This window comes from Rana temporaria, chromosome 5 (genome assembly GCF_905171775.1).
Source record: "Rana temporaria chromosome 5, aRanTem1.1, whole genome shotgun sequence".
In the NCBI taxonomy this organism is placed as follows: domain Eukaryota; kingdom Metazoa; phylum Chordata; class Amphibia; order Anura; family Ranidae; genus Rana; species Rana temporaria.
In genome coordinates, this window is record NC_053493.1 from 180,412,397 (window position 1) to 180,432,993 (window position 20,597).

The 20,597-nt window shown below is 44.0% G+C and overlaps 1 protein-coding gene across 2 annotated transcripts in view; it reads right to left on the reverse strand.

Annotated features, from left to right (window-relative positions):
• TGFBR1 (transforming growth factor beta receptor 1) overlaps positions 1 to 20,597 on the reverse strand; it is a 496,179-nt gene that overhangs the window by 155,206 nt on the left and 320,376 nt on the right. For both annotated transcript variants that reach the window (XM_040353433.1, XM_040353434.1), the window contains one exon: positions 8,564 to 8,731. In XM_040353433.1, the coding sequence (XP_040209367.1) occupies positions 8,564 to 8,731 (168 nt within the window). The remainder of the gene's footprint in view (positions 1 to 8,563; positions 8,732 to 20,597) is intronic.

Consider the following 20,597-nt stretch of genomic DNA (forward strand, 5'->3'; position numbering starts at 1 on the left):
TAACAGTAGCAGACAGCCATGTCTGAGCCCGAGCAGGGAGCCTGTCCAATGGAGGAACTCTGCTTACACCTGTCAGGCCTGACCTAGGCTGTTAAGAACCTTTAGGAAGGTTGGAGGAATGGGTTCAAGTACTGTCATCTCCCACCGGAGCCCAGGGAACCCCCCATGCCTCTTTGTCAACTGGTGCAGCACCTTCTCCTACAGTTGTGATGCTTCCCCCTGAACCAAGAGTTCCCACTTCTAAAAAATTCTTCAGGGAACAATTCTTCAGGGAACAAAGCAAATTCAGGGCATTCCGCAACACTTGTGAACTGTACTTTGCCCTTCAGTCACGTACCTTTTCCCTGGAAGCCACCAGGGTGGGCTTTGTTGTCTCCTTGCTTCCCGGGAGGGCCCAAAACCTGGGCCCACTATCTCCTGGAACAGAAAGCTGAAGTATTAATCAATCTTACTACCTTTTTTGACACAGTGGCTCAACTATATGAAGATCCTCAGCTTTCCACAACTGTGGAAGCCCCACTGCATACCCTCCAGCAGAGACACAGGGCGGCGGAAGATTATGTTGCTGAATTCAGGCGGTGGAGTGTGGACACTAATTGGAATGACGCTGCCCTCTGTTACCAGTTCAGTTCCGCATGGGACTGTCTGACCCTTTGAAAGATGAACTGGCCCGAGTTGGCATACCCCAGATCTAGCTATACTGATTGACCAGCGTCTGAGGGAATGAAGGGCGGAAAGAGCAACTAGGCATCTCCTCCCCTTTATTTCCTGTTATCCTCTGTATGCCATTGCTACAAGCCCACAATCCCTATATCAACTGGGCCTTCAGGGATTGTCACTTTTCCTTATTGCCAGCAGTTCTGTGGTTCTAAAGACTCCTATGGACCCTCTACTCTGCTATGTCTGGACACTGGAACCAAAATACGCCAATCTGTTCAAGGCCTACCATGATTTCATGGGTGTATTGAGTAGGAAAGGAGCAGAGACACTTCCGCCCCATCAAGCTTACAACTGCCCCATCAAGCTCCTTCCTGGTGCCGAAATTCCCTTTGGCAGAATTTTTCCATTAACAGAATTGGAGCGGGGGGCACTAAGAGAATACATTGATGGAAATTTTTAAAAAGGTTTCATCCATCCATCCACATCCCTGGCAGGTGCAGGTATCTTTTTGTGGAAAAGGATCACACCCTTCGGCCTTGCATAGACTATCGTGAGCTAAACAAGATCACCGTTAAAAAACGTTATCCCTTTCCCTTGGTACCCGAGCCATTTCAGAGACTGGGAGCCGCTACCATCTTTACCAAGCTTGATCTCCGAGGGGCTTATAACTTGGTCCGTATCAGAGAAGGGGCGAGTGGAAAACAGTTTTTCACAGCCGATTCGGGCACGTTGAGTACCTGGTAATGCCCTTCAGGTTATGTAATGCTCCTGCCACATTCCAATATTTCATTAATGATGTCTTTCGGGACTATTTGGATCTGTTCGTTATCGTCTATAAACAATATTCTAATCTTCTCTTCTTCCCTAGATTCCCATCGCAGGCATGTCAGATCTGTGTTAGCCCAGCTCCGACAGCATGGTCTATACGCAAAATCTCAAAAGTGCGAGTTCAAGCAAGAAAGTATGTCTTTCCTGGGACTGATCATTTCTATTGAAGGCATCAAGATGGACCCTCAAAAGATTGCTGCAATCCTAGACTGGCCGGTCACTGCAGACAAGAAAGGAATCCAACGTGTTGGATTCGCCAATTTTTTCTGGAAATTCATTAAGGAATTCTCTGCCATTATTGCCCCCATCACCCAGTTAAACAGGGAATCCGCTTCCATTGGTCTCCGGAGGCACAAACTGCCTTTGAGTCTCTCAAGAGACTGTTCACCTTCGCCTCTGTTTTGAAACACCCTGCAATTTGTGCTTGAAGTAGACGCATTTGAAATCGCTGTTGGGGCAGTACTTTGCCAACAACAAGAGACAACGACCTTGCTTTAACCGTTAGCTTTTCTCCCACACGTTATCGGCAGCAGAGGAGAACCACGATGTGGGAGATTGATAACTAATGGCAATAAAATCTGCACTAGAAGAGTGGCGGTATCTGTTGGAAGGAGCGGCCTATCCAATTCTGATCTTCACAGATCACATGAACCTAGAATACCTGAGGTCTGCAAAGAGGTTGAAGCCACGACAAGCCAGGTAGACATTATTTTTCTCCAGGTTCTCTTTTCATGTTACTTATTGTCCAGGCTCAAAAAATACAAAACCTGACGCTCTGTCCAGGTTGTTTCATAGATCTCCTGACACTATTCTTTCTCCAGGAAATTTTCTTCTGGTACAAGAAGATCTGCTTTCTCGGATCAAGCAAGCTTCCGTGGGGTGGGCACCCCCCATTGAATCTGAGTTACAAGCAAAGGACGGTTTGTTCTGGTACAGGTACAAGATTTTCGTACCCAAAAGTTTATGAGTTTCTATACTGGAACTTTGTCATGATCATGCACTGGCTGGGCATTTTGGCATAACCAAGACAACTGACCTGGTGCAACGCACTTTCTGGTGGCCTCAAGTATGTGGAGACTGCAAGAAATTTGTGGAATCCTGCACTACCTGCATTCGGAACAAGAACAGTAGAGCTAAGGCCTGGGGGTTATTAAAACCATTACCTGTTCCAGACAGACCATGTAAGATGTTATCCATAACACTGTGCCCATCATATGCAGCCAACTGTGCTCATCAAATGCAGCCAACTGTGCCCCATCATATGCAGCCACTGTGCCCCATCATATACAGACCATCTATCCCAATTGCACAGAGGGGCTGGCTGGAGAGAGGGGGCAGCGCTCAAGTGCCCCTAATGGACACACTGCCACTGGGCCAAGACCATACAGAAATTTATGAGGACAGGTTCCACTCAGAACAGGCCTCACCATTGTGGACCAAAGAAGTTGAGTGCACACGCTCAGCGTCATATACAGAGGTTGTCTTTGGAAAATAGATGTATTAGTGCTGCCAGCATTGCTGCAGAGGTTGAAGGGGTGGGCGGTCAGCCTGCCAGTGCTCAGACCATACGACGCACACTGCATCAAGTTGGTCTGCATGGCTGTCGTCCCAGAAGGAAGCCTCTTCTAAAGATGATACACAAGGAAGCCTGCAAACAGTTTGCGGAAAACAAGCAGACTAAGGACATGGATTACTGGAACCATGTCCTGTGGTCTAAAGAGACCAAGATAAACGTACTGTATTTATCGGCGTATAACACGCACCCCAATTTTAAGAGGAGAGTTTAAGGAAAAAATGTTTTCTCAGCACCCTTTACAGTACAAGCCTCACCCATCCAGTACACATCCCCTCATCCATTATACATCCCCCCATCCAGTATACAGCCCCCCTCCATTATACATCCCCCATCCAGTACACAGTCCCCCCATACATTATACATCCCCCCATCCAGTACACAGCCCCCCCATAGATTATACATCCCCCATCCAGTACACAGCCCCCCCATACATTATACATCCCCCATCCAGTATACAGCCCCCCTCCATTCTACATCCCCCCATCCAGTACACAGCCCCCCCATACAATATACATCCCCCCATACATTATACAGCCCCCCTCCCCAGTATACAGCCCCCATCCATTATACATCCCCCCATCCATTATACAGCCCCCCTCCCCAGTATACAGCCCTCATCCATTATACATCCCCCATCCAGTACACAGCCCCCCCCATACATTATACAATCCTACCCTCCCCAGTATACAGCCCCCATCCATTATACAATCCCCCCATCCAGTACACAGCCCCCCCTGCACTCCCAGGAGACCCCCAATCTCCTGGGACAGTGCTACCAGCATTCTCTACAGTTAAGTAAAAAAAATAATCACTGTCAGCCCCTTCCACACTGCTCCTCCTGTGTCCCCTATTGCAAAAACGAAGCTTCCATTTACCTCAATAGCTCAGTTTTTTTTCACTGATATGGTCACATGACTTCTCTCCTCTGATGGGCATGTGACTGCTCTCCTCCTCCAATCAAAGCTACACTCAGAGGAGGAGGAGAACAGCCTGAAAAAACAGAGCTATATAGACATTTACAAGCTTCGTTTTACAATGAGGCTGACAGAGGAAGAGCGGTGTACAAGGGGCTGGCAAGTGACTTTTTTCCAACTTTAGACTATGCAGAGAGCGCTGTTCCAGGGCCAGGTCCCGATCCCCGTCCCCTACTGGTAGAACATGATATTGGCGTATAACGAGCAGGCACTGTTTACCCTCTGTTTTCAGAGGAAAAAAGTGCGCGTTATACGCAGATAAATACGGTATTTGGTTCAGATGGTGTCAAGCGCGTGTGGCGGCAACCAGGTGAGGAGTACAAAGACAGTCAAGCATGGTGGTGGGCGTGTGAAGGTCTGGGGCTGCATGAGTACTGCCAGAACTGGAGAGCTACGGTTCATTGAGGGAACCATGAATGACAACATTTACTGTGACATACTGAAGCAGAGCATGATTCCTTCCCTTCCGGAGACTGGGCCGCAGGACAGTATTCCAACATAACGACCCCAAACACACCTTTAAGACGACTACTACTGCCTTGCTAAAGAAGAAGAGGGTAAAGGTGTAAAGGTGATGGACTGGCCAAGCATGTCTTCAGACCTAAACCCTATTAAGCATCTGTGGGGCATCCTCAAATGGAAGGTAGAGGAGCGCAAGGTCTCCAAAATCCACCAGCTCCGTGATGTCGTCATGGAGGAGTGGAAGAGGATTCCAGTGGCAACCTGTGAAGCTCTGGTGAACTCCATGCCCAAAGAGGTTAAGGCAGTGCTGGAAAATAATGGTGGTCACACAAAATATTTACACTTTGGGCCCAATTTGGACATTTTCACTTGGGGGTGTACTCACTTTTTTTTGCCAGCGGTTTAGACATTAATGGCTGTGTGTTGAGTAATTTTGAGGGGACAGCTAATTTAAACTGTTATACAAGCTGTACACTTACATTACATTGTAGCAAAGTGTTGTCACATGAAAAAAATATAACAAAATATTTACAAAAACGTGAGATGTGTACTCATTTTTGTGAGATACTGTATACAATATATATCTATATATATATCTATCTATCTATCTATATATATCTATATATATATATATATATATATATATATATATATATATATATATATATATATATATATACACACACACACATACAGTGCCTTGCCAAAGTATTCGGCCCCCTTGAACTTTGCGACCTTTTGCCACATTTCAGGCTTCAAACATAAAGTTATAAAAAAAAAGAATCAACAACAAGTGGGACACAATCATGAAGTGGAACGAAATTTATTGGATATTTCAAACTTTTTAACAAATAAAAAACTGAAAAATTGGGCGTGCAAAATTATTCAGCCCCTTTACTTTCAGTGCAGCAAACTCTCTCCAGAAGTTCAGTGAGGATCTCTGAATGATCCAATGTTGACCTAAATGACTAATGATGATAAATAGAATCCACCTGTGTGTAATCAAATCTCTGTATAAATGCACCTGCACTGTGATAGTCTCAGAGGTCCGTTTAAAGCGCAGAGAGCATCATGAAGAACAAAGAACACACCAGGCAGGTCCGAGATACTGTTGTGGAGATGCAGCCAAGAGCCGGATTTGGATACAAAAAGATTTCCCAAGCTTTAAACATCCCAAGGAGCACTGTGCAAGTGATAATATTGAAATGGAAGGAGTATCAGACCACTGCAAATCTACGAAGACCTGGCCGTCCCTCTAAACTTTCAGCTCATACAAGGAGAAGACTGATCAGAGATGCAGCCAAGAGGCCCATGATCACTCTGGATGAACTGCAGAGATCTACAGCTGAGGTGGGAGACTCTGTCCATAGGACAACAATCAGGCCCTGTACACTGCACAAATAAGGCCTTTATGGAAGAGTGGCAAGAAAAAAAGCCATTTCTTAAAGATATCCATAAAAAGTTTTGTTTAAAGTTTGCCACAAGCCACCTGGGAGACACACCAAACATGTGGAAGAAGGTGCTCTGGTCAGATGAAACCAAAATCAAACTTTTTGGCAACAATGCAAAACGTTATGTTTGGCGTAAAAGCAACACAGCTCATCACCCTGAACACACCATCCCCACTGTCAAACATGGTGGTGGCAGCATCATGGTTTGGGCCTGCTTTTCTTCAGCAGGGACAGGGAAGATGGTTAAAATTGATGGGAAGATGGATGGAGCCAAATACAGGACCATTCTGGAAGAAAAACCTGATGGAGTCTGCAAAAGACCTGAGACTGGGACGGAGATTTGTCTTCCAACAAGACAATGATCCAAAACATAAAGCAAAATCTACAATGGAATGGTTCACAAATAAACATATCCAGGTGTTAGAATGGCCAAGTCAAAGTCCAGACCTGAATCCAATCGAGAATCTGTGGAAAGAACTGAAAACTGCTGTTCACAAACACTCTCCATGAGCTCGAGCGGTTTTGCAGGGAGGAATGGGCAAAATTTTCAGTCTCTCGATGTGCAAAACTGATAGAGACATACCCCAAGCGACTTACAGCTGAAATCGCAGCAAAAGGTGGCGCTACAAAGTATTAACTTAAGGGGGCTGAATAATTTTGCACGCCCAATTTTTCAGTTTTTTATTTGTTAAAAAAGTTTGAAATATCCAATAAATTTCGTTCCACTTCATGATTGTGTCCCACTTGTTGTTGGTTCTTCAAAAAAAATTACAGTTTTATATCTTTATGTTTGAAGCCTGAAATGTGGAAAAAGGTTGCAAAGTTCAAGGGGGCCGAATACTTTCACAAGGCACTGTATATACATATACACACACGTACATACACACAGTATAGTACAATTTTTTAGACAGGGACCTTTCTACTTTACACTTAAACAAGAAATATTTGACCACAAAAATCTATCTTAGACGCCTATCAACAACAAGATTCAGGAAACTGGTTACAAAATTATCACCTACAATTCTGCAATCTTCAGCTGAAGACTTCTGCTGATGTAGTTCCTATCAAGGGAATAATCTACATATTTTCTGTTTCCTCCCCTGAGAATATTCTGCATATTTTCTGGTCCTATCCCATTTAGGAAAAATTCCTGGGACCAAGCCCCTGCCTTCACCCAAACATTCACAGACCAACCTATACCTATGGGGCCTTCCTTCTTCATTCTTCTCCACTACAAAATCACTCTCAAGAGCTTCAAAGCTCAATCATAATGCATTTAGTGAATGTTCTATTAAGCAGTTTTTGTTGGCTAGTTATACACTGCTGGATTTTCTCAGAGCACATGGATTCTCCCACCAGGATCATCAAACTTTATATGTATACACTAAAGTGGTCAAGTTATTAAGTGGAGTTTTTTTACACATCAAGATGTGACACATATTGTTATGTGTATGGATGATTGACATCAAATTATAATATTTTTTCCATGTACACAGGTTTTATTTGCACATTGAGATCTGTCATGGATTGCTATGTGTATGGATGATTGGCACTACGTGTGACAAGTTTTCACTGCACTTGGTCTTATTATATTACGTATATACGCCAGTATAAGCCAAGTTTTTCAGCACATATTTTTGTGCTTAACAAGCCCCCCCCCTGGCTTATACTCGAGTCAGGTTTCCTCTCCTGCCTCGTCAGTCTTGATGAGGAGGGAAGGAAACCCGTATTATGCTGTACATTGTCCCTGTGTGTATAGGAAGTGTATAGGAACGTGCTGTGTGTATAGGAACTGGAAGTCTGCGCTGTCCCGCCTCCTCCTTATTCGTCCGTGACAAGGAGGCGGCGGAGCTTTGTTACAGTGGACAGCGCGGACTTCCGATACATACAGGAGGAGGCAGGATGGCATGGAGTTCCAGTTCCTATACACAGGGCGCCGTCCTATACACATAGGGACAATGTACAGCGCTGTACTAAATCCATTGCTGCCCTAATCATGGGTTTGTAGCAGATAGGAGATGGTAAGTAAATAGCAAGTTTACTGTGGTAAGTGGCTGAAAGGCCCCTTGTTACTGGTTTACTGATAAGCTTGTGTTAAACCCATTAGATCAATTACTGATTGTATTTGAGTCTGTATACAGACATTGTAGTGATCTCCAGTCTGGTTTCATCTTTTGGCCAGGGTACAGTTTCTTTCTTAGGTTTTGGCATTGGACTCACAAATGCAAAAATCCTGTGCAATAATAAAGATCCTGTGCAATACTGACACAGCAGATAAGGTACATGGGCACAGTGAGGCTTGCATAAGGGCACAGTGAGGCTTGCAATGGGCACAGTGAAGATGCAAATGGGCATTGTTGACACTCTTTTCCACTTACAGTAGCTGCTGCATTTCCTACCCTAGGCTTACTGTATACTTGAGTCAATACATTTTCCCAGTTTTCTGTGGTAAAATTAGGTGCCTCGGCTTATATTCGTGTCGGCTTATACTCGAGAATATAGGGTACATATATTTGGTATCAGAATTTTTGTGCTAGCAGATTCATGTTTTTGGTCAATTGTAAACCCAAGTGCCGAATTTTCTTCCTAAAAAAAAAAAAAAAAAAACATACCTTGTGTCCCAACAATTTCCATGTGGAGATGAGCCAAGCCACTTGCAGTGGATAATGACAGCTTTAACATCCCTTCCACTGTTACAGTATACCTGTTTAGGTAATCAAATAGTGAACCATGCTCATGATAATCAGACACCAACCAAAGCTGTGTCCATGTGCCATTATCTGTAAAAAGAAAGCAAAAAACATGCTGATGGAAATTTTAAACATGAAGGGTGAACATAAAACATGTTAACGCTAATCTTAAAAGCAAAAATGGTAAAAGGTAAAAACTACTACATATAAAAATGTTTTTGTCTTCGCTTTCATTTCAAGTAGGTAATAGTTTAAACTCCTCAGTTTTTTACCGTCTTTCTAAAGCCAGCCATAGATGGTTCGAATGTCGTCAGAACCATAATGCAAGCTGAATGTACCCAAGTTGATCAAATTATTCAACCTGGGTACAACCAGCTTGTTATACACGCCATTATTGCTAGCGGCTGCTATACCATCACAGTGTTTTCCAGGTGGGAGGACACAATGGCTCTGCAAGAGAAATTCCCCCATCAACATTGACTGACAGGTTGCAGGAAAGAAAATCGGAAGCCGTTTTTAAAAATTACTATTCCCTTTCAATCTGCAACTCTGTAATTTTCTGTAAAATGCAAGGCAATATGGCTACCTGGAGGTGTTCTGTATTCAGAATGTGTACAGAATGCCCCCCAGAAACATTTTCTGCCCTAACATTACATGTCAAAATTCAGACATCCCTGCAACAAAAAAGTAGTTTTTGGTGACATATTTCCAATAGGAAATCATGTCCAATGCCTGGTATACACAATGAGATTATTATTTTTGCATGCTAAGCTCATATTGAACATTATGGGCTAGATTCAGAGAGGACATACGCCGGCGTATCTCCAGATACACGTCGTTTCTCTGAGTAAAGGCCGGTCGTATCAATGCGCCTGATTCATAGAATCAGTTACGCATAGATTTCCCTAAGATACACCGTCGTATCTTAGGCTGCATATTTACGCTGGCCGCTAGGTGGCGCTTCCGTATAGTTAAGCGAGGAATATGCAAATGAGCTAGATACGCCGATTCAGAAACGTACGTCCGGCCGGCGCATTTTTTTACGTCGTTTACGTTAGGCTTTTTTCAGTGTATAGTTACCCCTGCTATATGAGGCGTATCCTATGTTAAGTATGGCCGTCGTTCCCGCATCGAGTTTTGAAAATTTTACGTCGTTTGCGTAAGTCGTTCGCGAATAGGGATGTACGTAATTTACGTTCACGTCGAAAGCAATGACGTTTTGCGGCGGATTTTCGAGCATGCGCGGGGTCACAGTTAATATACATAAAACATGCCCACATCATCCACATTTGAATTAAGCGGGCTTACGCCGACACAGATACGTTACGCCGCCGTAACTAAGGGCGCAAGTTCTTTCTGAATACAGAGCTTGCGCCCTAAATTACGGCGGCGTAACGTATCTGAGATACGTTACGCCGGGCATAAAGATAGACGAATCTATCTGAAACTAGCCCGAAAATTCTCGTACGACAGAATAAAAATTTAGAAGTGTTGTAATGTATTTGTATTGCATTTTGGAATGACAACTGTACTGATTAAAATAAAATCATGGGGGCGTGGTCTAGGCATGTCAGCGTGAAGACGCATCCTCACAGGGCTCCCGGCTCTCCCGTAGCGATATCACAGCATAATACCGGACAGTACCGGCACCTGCCTGCCTCCATCCACCCTCTCCGGAGACCGGCATGGGTTGCTACATGCGCCCACTCCAGCCGGCGGCCTCCACCCCAGCAGCCAAGATGGCGCCGGCCCACCATGCAGCCCCAGACACAGCGGAGGTCCCCAGCGTGACTGATCCTCCTTTACAGATGGTGGACAATCACACCATGACGCCCTTCTCGCCACCCAGTGACCTTTCGCCCTGTCTCCCCAGATCACTAGTAGCCTCACCAGACAGGGAGAACATCATACGGAGACCAACGCTCTCAGCTTCACCCTCAGCTCCCATCCCATCCGATCCAGCGCTCTGCGTTTCAGCCCAGGGGACATGGAGGGGTAGAGTCTGCCACCCACGTATCAGAACACAGCGAGTACACTCTATTGCATGCAGCAACCACAGGGTCTCACTCTCCATGCCTCCTCTGAACAAAGACTGTGTTTTTTTTTGCAGCAGCTACCCACAAGAACTGATTTGGAATCCCTTGTTCAGAAAATGGAGGCAGCCATGAAGGGCGAGATACAATCTATCAGACAGGATGTAGACGTGCTGGACTCCCGTGTTACTGTAATAGCACAGGACCAGGATATAGTGTCCCAATCTGTACAAACACTGTAGATTTCCCACTCTGAACTTACTGAACAAATCATACAGCTGCATCTACTCCAGGAAGACCTGGTGAATCGCAGCCGCAGGCAGAACATCCGGTTAAGGGGGTGCCTGAAAGTGTCCCACACTCAGAATTGCGCTCAACAGTGGTTAATGTCTTAAACCATTACCTAGACCGCCTGCCAGAATCTGAGATCATCATTGACAGAGTTCATAGAACCCTGGGCCCACGATCTGATCCATCTGACAGACCCAGAGACATCCTCTGCTGTTTACACTCCTTCACCCTTAAGGAGGATATATTGCAGCGGGCCTAGCAGGTAGGAGTCCTGGAATTTGATCGCGCAGCTATCCACCTCCTAGCAGATGTTTGCAGAAAGACTCTCCTAATGCGGCGATCGCTCAAACCTCTTCTAGATGGTCTTGGGGAGTGGGGTCACCCGTTTCACCTCGTAGTCTGCAAGTGCCCAGATACCTTTCCTTTACGTCACCCCTCGGAGCTTCCAGACTCATTCACCTTTGCCGACATGGACCTGATTCCAGTAACCAACTGGCTGATGACTGTTATCACCAAAGATCCTCAGCGTCAAGCTCCCCGGGTAGACCACAAAGGGCTTGCTATAGTCGCCGTGGGTGCCACTCTCAAACTAGACAGGCGGGAAACTCCCGCTCACAGCCCCAGAATGAAGAGGTGGCTGGCTGATACTACACATGCAGACTGCTGACACACATCCAGCTCAGCATTTCTCTATTTTTGTTTTCAAGACTGATGTTAGAGTTAATTCACCTTTGTTATTTACGGGTGCCATGCCAGGAACAATGTGTGTTAGGCCTGCGATCTTCCAGCTTGCAATTCAGTTTATCCTGGTCCACGGATGAATGAAGGTCTCTCTTATGCTCCTAACACTTCACACAATTGAAGGCTTGTCTCCTACGTTTTTTTTGACAGACCCAGTACTATGCTTGCTGCTCTGAACTTTAGCCTAACACCTCCACATTGGTATACTCTGAATTACCTGCTGGAGCAATGGTCATTAGACTACAGGCAAGAGCAATAGCTCTTTTTGGGGTTGGGCTACTGCCGAGTAGCCACATATTTGGGGTGTTTTGCTGACGATCTCACCCGGGCTCGGAGTATAGGATCAATGTCAGTGTAACTGCGGGATAACATTTTCTTGATCACACATCACGGGACACAGAGACTTAATTACTTAGTGGGTTAGATAGTCACCATCAGGTGATTGGACACTTGCAACCCTAATTACAAGGTGAGTTCCTCCCTATATAACCCCTCCCTTATGGAGAGCACCTTAGTTTTTTCGCTAGTGTCTAGGGTGGTTGGTCACGTTGAATACGTGCTAAGAAAAAAGCTCTGTTTGATAGTCTGCGAAGGCTTAAAAGCTATACAACCAAATCCATACCTCGGGCCAATACAAAACGCCTAAGATGGATGGTACGCAGACCTTGTGGAAAGAAGAAACAATGTTTGCCTGCAATGTCTCTCTTTGGAGGTCTGGGCTCTGGGATCCAGTCTTTTGTGTACTAATCTAAGTGGCACAAAAAGCTCCTGGCTTTTACAGGTCCAGGGAAGAGGTTCCTTTAAAGGGGTTGTAAAGGTAAAATATTTTTTCCTTAACCCTCCTCTTATGTTAGCTTTCTGTTACTATCCATGATGTTAACGGGTCGGTTTTGACCCGTGTCTTAAATCAGCCATAAAATACCCTCTGAACAATTACTTATCATCCAATTTGTTTCTTACCTCTTGGTTACCTTGTTAGGCTTCTTTATCCTTGAAAAGATTGGTTTTAATATTTTTGGTGTGACCCCTTAGACCTTTCTTTTGATAGCATACCTCTCATTTTCAAATAAAAAAAATGGTAAAATAAACCTCAATAGAATTCTTTACTTTATTTAGAGAAGCAGACAAGCAGGCAAAGAGATAGACCCCTCCCTAACTACAGCTCACAGGGTTGAGAGGTGATTGGCTGTCAGTGTTACTAAGCAGAGAGAGTGTTTATGATTTCAGTTTTGGCACTTATTAGTGTCCTATAATCCTATATTATAACTGGGTCAGAATTGACCCTAACACCATAAACGTCTTAATTTTCACCACAGTATTTTATAATTTAGTGAAAAGGATTATTTTTCCATTACATTGTTTAAATAGAGGTTCCTGACAAAGTAAAAAAAAACGTGATGCAATAAACAAATTTATGTGATACTTATAGACATTCAAAACCTGAAAACGGGTCGGTTCTGACCCTAACACAAGAGGGTTAATAGCTTCCTTTACCTTAGTGCAGTCCTCCTTCACTTACCTCATCCTTCGAATTTTGCTTTTAAATGTCCTTATTTCTTTTGAGAAATCCTCACTTCCTGTTCTTCTGTCTGTAACTACACGCAGTAATGGGAGGCTTTCTCCCTGGTGTGGAGAAAGCCTCTTGAGGGGGAAGGGGGCGAGCAGTAGGGACCAAGAACCCTGAAGGTTGGCACAACATTACCCGCCGTGATGGGTGAAGGCTGGATCTGTTCTCAGCAGTTTTCCTGCCGCAGGGATAAGGTAAGTGAAGATAATTTTTTAAATATTATCTTCTATGAGTAGTTGCATGTCTTACCTGGTTTCCGCCACCAGAGGGAGTAAGTGACATACCTGGTGTATACTTGCATGCCGTCCAGGAACACGCTCAGTGAAGTTGGTCCGTTATATAAAACCGCTCCCCTCTTCCGCTGCAGGCTCTGCCATATCTCATAACAGAGACCCCACGCAGTCCACGGGTCCTACGAAGTCCTCCAGCGGCCTTTTCTCTCCCCAAGAGAATTCCAGAGGTGGGCCATTGAAACTGAGTGGAGTGATGTCACAATTTCTCCTTGGCATTTCCAAACCACTCAAGGATGTGTTGACTAAAGCCGATCTCCCTGCTACTCTTAATGACATCATAAAACGTTCGATCACTGTAGATTGTAGGTTAAGAGAGAGACGAGCTGAACGTCAATCAAGTCCAATTACATCTGCCCCTGTGCCTAAAAAATTGAGTTTGATTCCCTTTGATGAAAAAATGGACATTGGAACTACACGTGCCCCACTTACCTCATCTGAAAGACTCCGTCGTCGCTCATTGAATCTTTGCCTTTATTGTGCCTCATCCGACCATGCCATCTCTTCTTGTCCTCTTGTAAAAAAGAAAAAAGGAGGAACGTAAGCCAATCCACCTTTGTAAATTGGCTTGCTCTGTTTCTAAACATGCCCCTTATATCTTTTTACTTCTTATCTTACAGTGGGATCAAGTTAGAATTCCTGTTCAGGCTATGTTGGATACAGGCGCATGTGGTAACTTCATCGATTCAGGCCTCGTTTCTTCACAAAAAATTCCACACTCGAAGAAATCATCTCCCCTTTCTGTGAGTTTTAAAGATAGAACAACTGCTGCATCTGGACTTATTTTGTACCAAACTCAACCTTTATTGACCATTTTTGGAGATAATCATAGTGAATTTTTGACCTATGATGTTATTCCATCTCCACTATTCCCTGTTGTTTTGGGTTTACCTTGGCTTAAACTACATATGCCTACTTTTCTCTCGGATCAAGCAACTGTACTTCTGCATTCACCATATTGTAAAAAGACTTGTTATCAAGTTGCTCCACTGCTTCATCTTGCCCCTCAAGAGATACCATCCCAGTACCTTGAATTTTCTGATGTATTCAGTGAGAAAAATGTGGAGACATTGCCTCCTCATAGGATATATGACTGTCCCATTGAATTACTGCCAGGTACCCCTATACCTACGGGTAGGATCCATTCTCTTTTTCAACCTGAACTTCAACATTTAAAGAAATATCTACAGGATAATCTAAAAAAAGGTTTCATTAAACCTTCTACTTCTCCTGCCAGTGCTGGTATGTTTTCTGTTACAAACAAAGATGGTAGCCTCAGAACTATCAGACTATCGAGCCTTGAATAAAGTCACAGTGAAAAATCGCTATCCTCTTCCACTTATTCCTGAACTGATCGAAAGACTACAGGCTTCTACCGTATTTACTAAACTCGATCTTAGAGGAGCTTATAATTTGATTCGTAGACGGCTTTCTGCACACGTTATGGACTCTTTGAATATGCTGTCATGCCTTTTGGGTTGTGTAATGCTCCAGCAACTTTCCAAAGCTTTGTGAATGATATTTTCAGAGACCTTCTCGACATATGCGTAGTCGAATACTTGGATGACATACTCATTTACTCAAAAGACTTGATGCAACATCGAAAACATGTCAGATGGGTACTTGCAAGACTTAGAGCTCTTGCCTTATACGCCAAACTTGAGAAATGTGTCTTTGAACAAACTACTATCTCCTTCCTTGGCTTTGTCATTTCTCCATAAGGAATACAGATGGATCAGTCCAAAGTGACTTGCATTTCGAATTGGCCTACACCTACTTGTAGAAAGGCTGTACAGAGTTTTTTGGGCTTCGCCAACTTCTACAGGAAGTTCATAAAAAAATGATCCTTATTGGTGAAACCACTTACTCAACTTACCAGTCGGCTCTCCCCAGGGATAGTGCAGCCAGGCAGGGTCCTCCCAGCTCTCGGCTGCTGCAGACACAGCACAAACAACCAGGACTCCCATAGTTTAACAAAGGGGTACATATCCCCCCCACCCTAGGCAATTGATCCAGGGTTGCACCGATCGCCCGTTGAGGGGTCAGGAAGGAATTTTTTTTCCCCGGTCGCTGCAGATTGGCACAGCACGCCTGGGGTTTTTCTCCTTCCTCTGGACCAATCGGGGAGAGAAGACTCAACGAGTGACTGCTCACTTGGACAGTCTTCCGCCCATCACCATATAAGACCCCCCCAATCAACATTACTTCCCTGCGTTTTTTTCTGCGACCATGGGTTACCTAAAATACTCTGCAGAAACCATCCGGGAACTAAAACCATTTGCCTCTATACTCCCAGTTGTCACCAAAAAAGCTCTAAGGAATGAGCGACTGTTGAAAATCAATCGAGGATCAACAGTCAAAAGCTACGCGCAGATACCCCAGCCCAAGCACATAATATGCGCTTTGGTCAACGCAAGATCGGCAGTAAAACACTGACAAGAAATCTATGATTTCATCCTTCAACACGATCTAGACTGCCTCTTCATCACAGAAAGCTGTCTGACATTCTAACAGAATTGGTACCAGCAAATTATCGCATTTAAATGCAAAACAGAGTGGGGCAAAGAGGGGGGGCCTGGCGGTGATCCACAAGACTCACCTCTCGATCACCAAACCAGTCCTTCAAAACTCACTTCCATTCATGGAAACCCTCACTCTGCAGCTGCAAACAAATCCCCAAGATACGGTCCATATGCTACTTTGCTATAGACCACCAGGCCCAAAAACGCACCTTCTCACGTCGTCGACGGAATTCATCTCCACATATACCCTAAACATCAAACACCTTTTGGTGCTTGGGGATGTCAACCTCTGGGCTAACTCCTCGTTGGACCCCGTAGCCGACGCCTGCATCGACCATCTGGAAGGATTAGGTCTGCAGCAACTAATACAAGGCCCCACTCATGCCTCAGGCCATACGCTCGATCTCATTTTCAAACAAGATTTGGAAATTGACGTCCTGGGAAATGAGCCGCAACCATGGACCGATCACCGTGCCATCAAATTCACAATCACAAAAAACGCCAGCCCAAAAAAAAAAACGACAAAACCGGTAACTCACTGGACTAGATCTCAGAAGAAGCTCCACTCGGAACTCTTCAAAACAACACTAGGGAACAAAATAAAAACAACCCAACAAAAACAAACAGCCACAGAAACACTTGACGCCATCAACAAGGCGCTACTACAGTCAGCTGACTTAGTAGCACCAAAACGCAAAACTTGCATCCGGAAAAACAACTCCAGCTGGTTTAATGACCAGCTGACGTTGCTAAAGCAAGAGCGTAGAAGAGCAGAAGCTGCGTGGAAAAGGTGCTCTTCAGATAAAAACCACACTATTTACAAGATAATAACAAAGAAATATCACAAAGAAATCTTCACGGCCCAAAAAAATCATTTCTCCAACATCGTCGCAAATGCCCTTAACCACCCCCGAGAACTCTTCAAGCTGGTCACTCAGACTATGAATCCTGCTTGTTAAGAGGCCCCCAATTCTGATTCACAAGAATTTTGCAACGAATTATCGGATTATTTCATTAATAAAATTGAAAAAATCCGTGAAAGTATTCAGCAAAATGGAACCGTGACCAACTCCCCCCCAAATCACAAACCTAATACCCACATAAATCCGCCGCAATCACCAAAATTCACTCTAAAACCCATTTCCAATCAATGCCACTAAAAACATCATCGGGACTCTGCGTGATAGCACAGCACCCAATGATATCATCCCCACTAAACTGCTGAAAAAAAGTGCCGATATACTGGCACCAGCTATCACGCAGCTCATAAACCAATCACTCAATGAGGGCATGGTGCCCACCTTGCTGAAACAAGGTACAATAAAACCAATTCTAAAAAAAACTACCCTCGACCCCAAAGAACCAAACAACAGGAGGCCCATAACAGCTCTAAATGTCTTCTCCAAGGTAATGGAGAAAGTAGTTGTACAACAGCTGCAACTGCATTTAGACACCCATAAATTACTCGACCCGTTTCAATCAGGCTTCCGTCTGGGTAACGGAACAGAAACGGCGCTGGTCAAAATATGGGATGACGCTCTAGAGGCCGCAGACGAAGGAGAATCTTGTCTCCTGATACTGCTGGACCTAAGCGGGGCTTTTGACACTGTAGACCACGGACTACTACTGGCTAAGCTAGCTGAAGTAGCCGGAGTCGCTGAAGGTGTTTTACCCTGGTTCTCCTCCTTCTTGGAAAACCGATCACAAATAGTGAAACTGGGGTCTTTCACTTCTGAAAAACGTACAGTGTCATGGGGAGTCCCTCAGGGATCTCCCTTATCGCCCGTATTGTTTAATATCTATCTTCGCCCTCTCTTTGAAATCATCAGTAACCAGAAGTTACTTTACCACTCCTATGCAGACGACACACAACTGTATTTCCGCATCTGCAACAAAAAGGATCATTCTCTTGGACTAGAGAAATGCCTCACTCTAATAGATAACTGGATGACAAACTGTTATCTTAAACTCAATGGTTCGAAAACAGAACTTCTCCTGTTTCACGCTAACCGGAAAAATCACCCCGCGTCAACATGGACTCCCCCGCCCATTCTAGGTAAAACTATCACCCCTAGCACCAAAGTCAAAAGTCTCGGAGTCATTTTCGATACCTACATGACAATGGATGCACAAATAGGGGCAGTAGTCAGCGGATCCCACCATCTGCTGCGTCTACTATGCAGACTCACGCCCTTTATCCCGAAAGAGGACATTGCAGTCGTGGTGGGAACAATCATCAATTCCAGACTCGACTACGCAAATGCCGCTCAACTAGTGACTGGAAAAAAACCATGGGAATCAATCTCACCTTCGCTGAGATCCCTTCATTGGTTGCCAGTAAAAGACAGAATCACTTTCAGGGCACTCTGCCTAATACATAAGTGTATTCAAGGAAACGCCCCCCAATATCTATGCGAAAAAATAAAAGCCCATAACCCCAATTGCATTCTGCGATCCACCAATCAAAACCTCCTCCAGATACCCAAAGCCAGATACAAGTCCAAAGGAGATAGAAGATTTGCAGTCCAGGGACCTCGCCTGTGGAATGCACTACCAACCACCATCCGACTGAAGTCGGACCACTTGGCCTTTAGGAGAAAGATTAAAACCCATCTCTTCTGAGGTCAAGGGGTTCCTTACCCATGAAATGGATACAGCGCCCAGAGGCGATTCAGTTCGCATGTGTTGCGCTTTACAAGTCTCTCACTCACTCACTTACCAGTTCATTGGTAAGATTCACCTGGTCAAAAGCTGCCCAAAATGCCTTTCAACAATTAAAACATCGCTTTACCACAGCCCCAATCCTGCAAGTTCCCAATCCTAATTATCATTTTGTATTGGAAGTCGATGCGTCACAATGCGCTTTAGGCGCAATCCCTTCTCAGCGTTCTGCTCCCGATTCACCACTTCGTGTTGCATTTCTCTCAAAAACCTTGAATACAGCTGAATAAAACTGTCCTATTGGTAAAAAAAGAATTGCTCGCAATTAAATGCGCCTCGGAGAACTGGAGACACTTATTAGAAGGATCATTACATCCCATAATGATTTATACTGATCATCGTAATCTACAATACCGCAAATCTAACAAATCCCTCTTCTCTAAAAAGCTACGATGGAGTCTCTTCTTTGATAGATTTAACTTCTTGATTACCTACAGGCCTGGTGCAAAAAATGGAAAAGCAGATTCTCTTTCTAGACTTTCAGAACCCGTTGAAGAACTTCCTCCTCCATCCCTACTTATTCCTTCTCATAAGTTTATACTTGCTAATCTCAATCTAAAACAGTTACTTAAACTAAGTTTGAATATGCAAGATACTACTATCCCACATGGCCTAACGCAAGATGAAGAAGGTTTCTTTTACAAGCATACTCAACTTTTTATTCCTCCTTCTATGGTTATCCATATATTAAAAGTACTACATGATGCTCTCCTAGCTGATCATCCTGGAATAGAAAAAAACACTGATCTCATCCAACGTTATTTCTGGTCGCCTAACATGACTAGCACCATAAAAGATTACTTATCGACCTGTGAGGTCTGTATAAGATCCAAACATGAAAAAAGACCACCTTATGGATTGCTTATGTCTTTACCTATTCCTACAAAACCTTGGGAAGCATTGTCTTTGGATTTCATTGTAGAGTTGCCTCCTTCTAATGTATATAACACCATCATGGTAACAGTTGATATGCTGACTAAAATGGCTCATTTTGTCCCTCTTAAGAAACTGCCTTCTTCCAAAGAAACAGTGCAAACCTTACTGGATCATGTTATTAAATTACATGGTGTTCCTTCACGTCTCGTTTCAGACAGAGGTTCTCAGTTTGTCTCGAAATTCTGGAAGGCCTTGTATCATATTCTCCAAATAGACCATAGATACTCCAGTGGATATCATCCTCAAACAAATGGACAGACAGAAATGGTAAACCAGTGTCTTGAACAATATCTCAGATGTTATTGTACCCATCTTCAGGATAACTGGTAAACCCTTCTTCCTCTTGCTGAATTCTCTTACAATAATTCAACTAGTTCTTCTACTCGTTATTCCCCTTTTCATGCAAACTATGGGTTTCATCCCAATATTCTACCAGAGTCTTCATTACTTACAAATGTACCTCCAACAAATGATTATTGGTCTACCCTTTCATCCGTATTACAAGTTTAGAAACAAAATCTCAAAAATGGCCAAAGTTCTTTTAAAAGTCTATTATGATCTTAGGCATAGACCTGCACCATCCTACAAAATTGGCGATCAAGTATGGCTCTCTACAAAAAATAAAACTACATTTGCATTCACCAGCAAGGAAACTCGCCAAACAATTTCTTGGTCCATTCACAATTTTTTTAAATTATTAATCAAAATACTATGCAACTTTCTCTCCCTCCGGAACTCACGATTCATTCCTCATTTCATATGTCTTTCCTCAAACCCTATCGACCTAACCAATTTCCTGGTAGGAAACCTCCTCCTGCACCTCCTATCCTAGTTCAGGGTGAAGAACATTCATTA